General features: G+C 36.0%; 1 protein-coding gene across 1 annotated transcript; it reads left to right on the top strand.

The window, feature by feature from the left end:
• The first annotated feature begins 1,594 nt into the window (after window positions 1-1,594).
• On the top strand, window positions 1,595-3,662 carry LOC130998163 (cyclin-D3-1-like). The gene is made up of 4 exons (XM_057923598.1): window positions 1,595-2,708; window positions 2,781-2,982; window positions 3,074-3,204; window positions 3,289-3,662. The coding sequence occupies exons 1-4, from the start codon at window positions 2,307-2,309 to the stop codon at window positions 3,478-3,480; spliced, it is 927 nt and encodes a 308-aa protein (XP_057779581.1). The 5' UTR covers window positions 1,595-2,306; the 3' UTR covers window positions 3,481-3,662.
• The last annotated feature ends 874 nt before the right edge of the window (window positions 3,663-4,536 follow it).

Genomic DNA, 4,536 nt, shown 5'->3' with positions numbered 1-4,536 from the left:
ACTAAAACACTTTTTGAAAAAACTTGCACTTCATTTGTTTGTTGATTTTCTTATTTTTCTTCGTCTGGAACCTAGAATTGCATCATACTTTAAAATCATTTTAGATGTATTTTTATTTTATTATAGTAAAAATCCACCACAACAAACTCTTATATATTTATATGCAGAAAGTAAAAAAAAAAAAATAACAAAATTATTAGAAAATTTGCCCAATAGTCGCCATCAATGATTACATTTCCAACCCAATCAATTTGCCCTAATTCTGATTATATCATCCTTTCTATGAATAATAATTATATATGTTTGTGGATATATCAAAAGTACTTTGCTGATTAAATGGCTTTGGATGATGCGGTTAGGTCATCCTAAAATTCAAATATTGAGTGTTTGAATTCACCATGTTACGTACGTGTTAAGGACAATTATCACACACGTACGAATTAAAATTGTTGGGCGCAATGCCTTTGTGTTTGCAGTATCAACCTTCAATTATCAATTATTATTTCTTTTAAATATTGTTATCTTGCAAATAAATTAGACAACATTTTAAAGAATGGGCATGCGCCCTAGCTTCAAATAATTGGCCTACTAGTGAGCATTTGGAAATTGGAATAATGATAGTCACGAGTTATAAGCTTTTTTTACTTTGGTCATAACATAGATATATTGGTCCACGTACGTCCAGTTGCATCTACATTTTAAATCCTTCAACTATACTAATGCATCGATTTATTCCATGCAATTATTTTTATCTTCATTTATGAAATTACAGCCCCTCACGATTCAAATTATTATTTCGTCTCTAAAACATGATATCAACTAACATCTATTAACTCCCATAATTAGATGTTTCTCGTCATATCAAAATTAGCATAAAGTATCGAAATTATTTAATCATTGGTTCGATATAAACATCAATAATGATTTAATAATTGTGAATAATGAAATGATAATGCTAACGAGCCAACTCTGAAATTTCAATCGCCGTATAGAGTAGTGGAGCGTCAATTTTAGTAAGGAAAGATCCTTTATTCCAAATGATTTTTATATGATAATCTATTTACCGTATCTATATAAACTCATTCACGCACGCAAACGCACTCATACACTTAAATATGTATATTATACTTTATCCGTCTACGAAAAAAAATTATATTTATCCTATTTTTTTCAAGAAAAAGAGTTCATTTAACATTTTGAACTATCACATCACATCATACATTTTTTCATATATTTAACTATAAATTGAACTTTTATTCTATTTTTTAACTAATACTCCATCCGTGTCACGAATCTTTACACGTTTGATTTCGTCACGGAAATTAAGGAATTATAGATTAGTGTTTTAAGTGTGCAGTTAATAAAGTATGAACGTGATAAAGTAGGAGAGAGAACGTAATAAAAGTGATAAATAGGAGACATGAGGTAATAATTATTACCTTATTTGGAAATGTGTCAAGATTCGTGGGACGGCTAAAAAAGGAATACAAGTCAAGATTCGTGGGACGGGGGAAGTATTAATATAATTTTATTCATATTTTTTTATTAACAATATCCCTATAAATTGTACATTTATTTTATTCACAACAATTTTATTAAAACTCGTATCCACCTTCCAAAGGAACTCTATTTCGTGGATTGACCTATTTTTTTGTTAAAAAAATTACAAAAATGAAATTTCGAAACAAAAAAGCTAAAATAACTTATCAAATTGTGGATTCAATATACAATAACTGAAGTACCCCACCCCCCCCCCCCCCCCCCCCCCCCCGCAAAAAAAAAGAAAAGAAAAAATATACTGATAATTAGCTGGAAGACATTTTTTGAGCGTCACCTGTACAAAGTGAAGTTCACATGAGACATGCCAAAATCAAGCAGGAAAAATAGTGAAATACGTATTTGAGATCCTTAACTTCACATTTCATTTAGTCTTACACTCTCCACAAATATGTGCGATAAATGGCAAGAAGTGGTAAAAAGAAAAGAACATTGGTGCTGTCTTTAAATTCCTCCAAAGAAAAAAAGAAAACGAAGGTGGCATTGGATTGGAGGGTCCATGGGAGGCTAAGTTGCATGAAATCTCTGCCTGTGGGCCCTCGTTTTATTGACACACACTCCCTCTCCCACAAAGACACACACCTAGCTTATATATATATAGTGAGAGGGGAGCAGTGAGAGCTCCAAAAACCAGAAAGCAAAATCAGTAATAAAGACGCATCATTAATCCATGTCTACTCCCATAGAAAATGGGTGGAAGCTGCTCATCACCATCATCATCTTGGTTTGACTAGAATGAGAGGAAGAAGATGTCCTCTAATCAGCCTGAATTCATGGTGGACGCCCTCTACTGCCACGAGCAAGTAGATAATTACTATAATACCCCCTCTGGCTCTCCATCTCTCCAACAACATGATGATGACCAAGAGCTCACCTCTCTACTGCACAAAGAGCAGGAATGGCAACTGCACCTTCAAGGCGCCGACCACCCTTCCACACTGGAGGCCGTTCACTGGATGCTCAAGGTTGTCCACTACTACTCCTTCTCCGCTCTCACTGCGCTTCTTGCCGTTAACTATCTCCATAGATTTCTCCATACCTTCAAATCTGATGGGGAGAAGCCATGGATGACCCAATTAGCTGCTGTTGCTTGCATTTCCTTGGCTGCCAAAGTCGAGGAGACCCACGTTCCCCTGCTCTTGGACCTCCAAGTATATATCTTCCTACCTCTTAATTTCAGCTTCCTCTCTCTCTCTCTCTCTCTCTCATTAATTAATTTGCAGGTGGAGGACTCCAATTATGTTTTCGAGTCCAAAACGATTCAGAGAATGGAGATTTTAGTCCTTTCCACTCTGGAATGGAAGATGAATCCTGTGACCCCACTTTCGTTTCTAGATTGCATCGCCAAAAAGCTAGGATTCTTCACCCACATCTCTAGTGAGTTTCTTAGGAGATGCCACTGCCTTCTTCTCTCTCTACTTTCTGGTAATTCATGAATTAAACTTCCTCTCTCTCTCTCTCTTCAATATATATCTGCATATTTATATATAGTTTTTTTTTTTAAATGGACCCGCAGACTGTAGATTCATGAGGTATCCGGCGTCTGCATTGGCCACCGCCACAATGCTGTATGTGATCAGCGGCGTCGAGCCAACCATCGGCGTCCAACATCGCGATCAACTCATCGGAATTCTCGGAATCAGCAAGGTGCAAACAAATTTTCGAGATTTGATTAATTAAACAAGTGCATAGTTTTGTGATTTAAGCTAATTAAATGTGGTAATGAAACAGGATAAGGTGGAGAGTTGCTGTAGGCTGATAGAAGAAGTGAGCACCGGCACCGGCGCCGGCTTGTTCTACTCGTGTAACAAGAGGAAGCTCCCCGGCAGCCCCAAAGGGGTGGTGGACGTCTGCTTCAGCTCCGACGATTCCTCCGCCGCCTCGTCGCCGGAGCACTTCGCCAAGAAATTCAAGTCCAAATAATTAATGCAATTTTCCACTCTTGGTCTCGCTTTCTTTTTTATTTATTTATTTATCTTTCGTCCTAGACTATATTATATTCATATATAGGCGAATTTTAGATATATATGTTGAATAACATTTTGTACGGAATCTGGCTACCATGTTTGTATTTCAATCCAATTGCCCACCTTCCTTCTACGACACTATAATTTGCGTAATGTGTATATTTAATCTCTAAAGAATGGTGGGGTATGGAAATCTTGGAACTTCATCCCCGGATTTTCAACTTATATACGCACAGCAATTCCTATTTTATTTTCTTATGACAATATAAGATGTGGAGAAATTAGGAGAGAGAAAGGGACGTGTGTGGGAAAAAAATGTAGAATTTGTTTGCATGTGAGGGAAGGAACAAATTGTCGGCCACTAGCATCATTTTGTTACCCGGGGTTTTGACCTCGTTGCTAGAGCTCTCACACTAAAACATCACCCAATTTAGATTGACTGGAATTCCATTTCATATTTTATTAATATTTTTTTGGCTTAATGTCTCTAAACACAACCATCAACTTTTTCCCAACGGTGATTCTCACTATAATATAATGTAATATCAAATGTAATAAAATATGGAACGATACATCTCTTAATACCAACTAAAGAAAATCTTAGTTTCACACATTGGGTTTGTGAAAAACTTCGTACCTATTTTGAACATTACCCTTACTGTTTGATTATTTGTGTGGATCGTGACCAAATAGCAAGACATCATAACTCGATGATCAAAGTCAATGGGTCATCATGATTTAAAACCTATTCTTTGCATATGGTCACACCTTTATTAAAATCAATATTTTAAGGTACGATTTTACCACCAATATACATGTGATTAATGTAATTAGCAATATTAAGTGGGTGGTCAGATAGATTGATTTTGTGTGGGTCATGACACGTACGGAAAGATAATTGACATCTCATAAGGAGGTTTAGTTATAGGCGGACATGTTCAAATCGAATTAGACGTCTCACTAATTATGTGGTCTCCCAAGAAATAATTACTCGATTAGTACCATCTTGATC

This window comes from Salvia miltiorrhiza, chromosome 1 (genome assembly GCF_028751815.1).
Source record: "Salvia miltiorrhiza cultivar Shanhuang (shh) chromosome 1, IMPLAD_Smil_shh, whole genome shotgun sequence".
In the NCBI taxonomy this organism is placed as follows: Eukaryota; Viridiplantae; Streptophyta; class Magnoliopsida; order Lamiales; family Lamiaceae; genus Salvia; species Salvia miltiorrhiza.
This window is presented reverse-complemented; position numbering and strand designations above follow the sequence as displayed.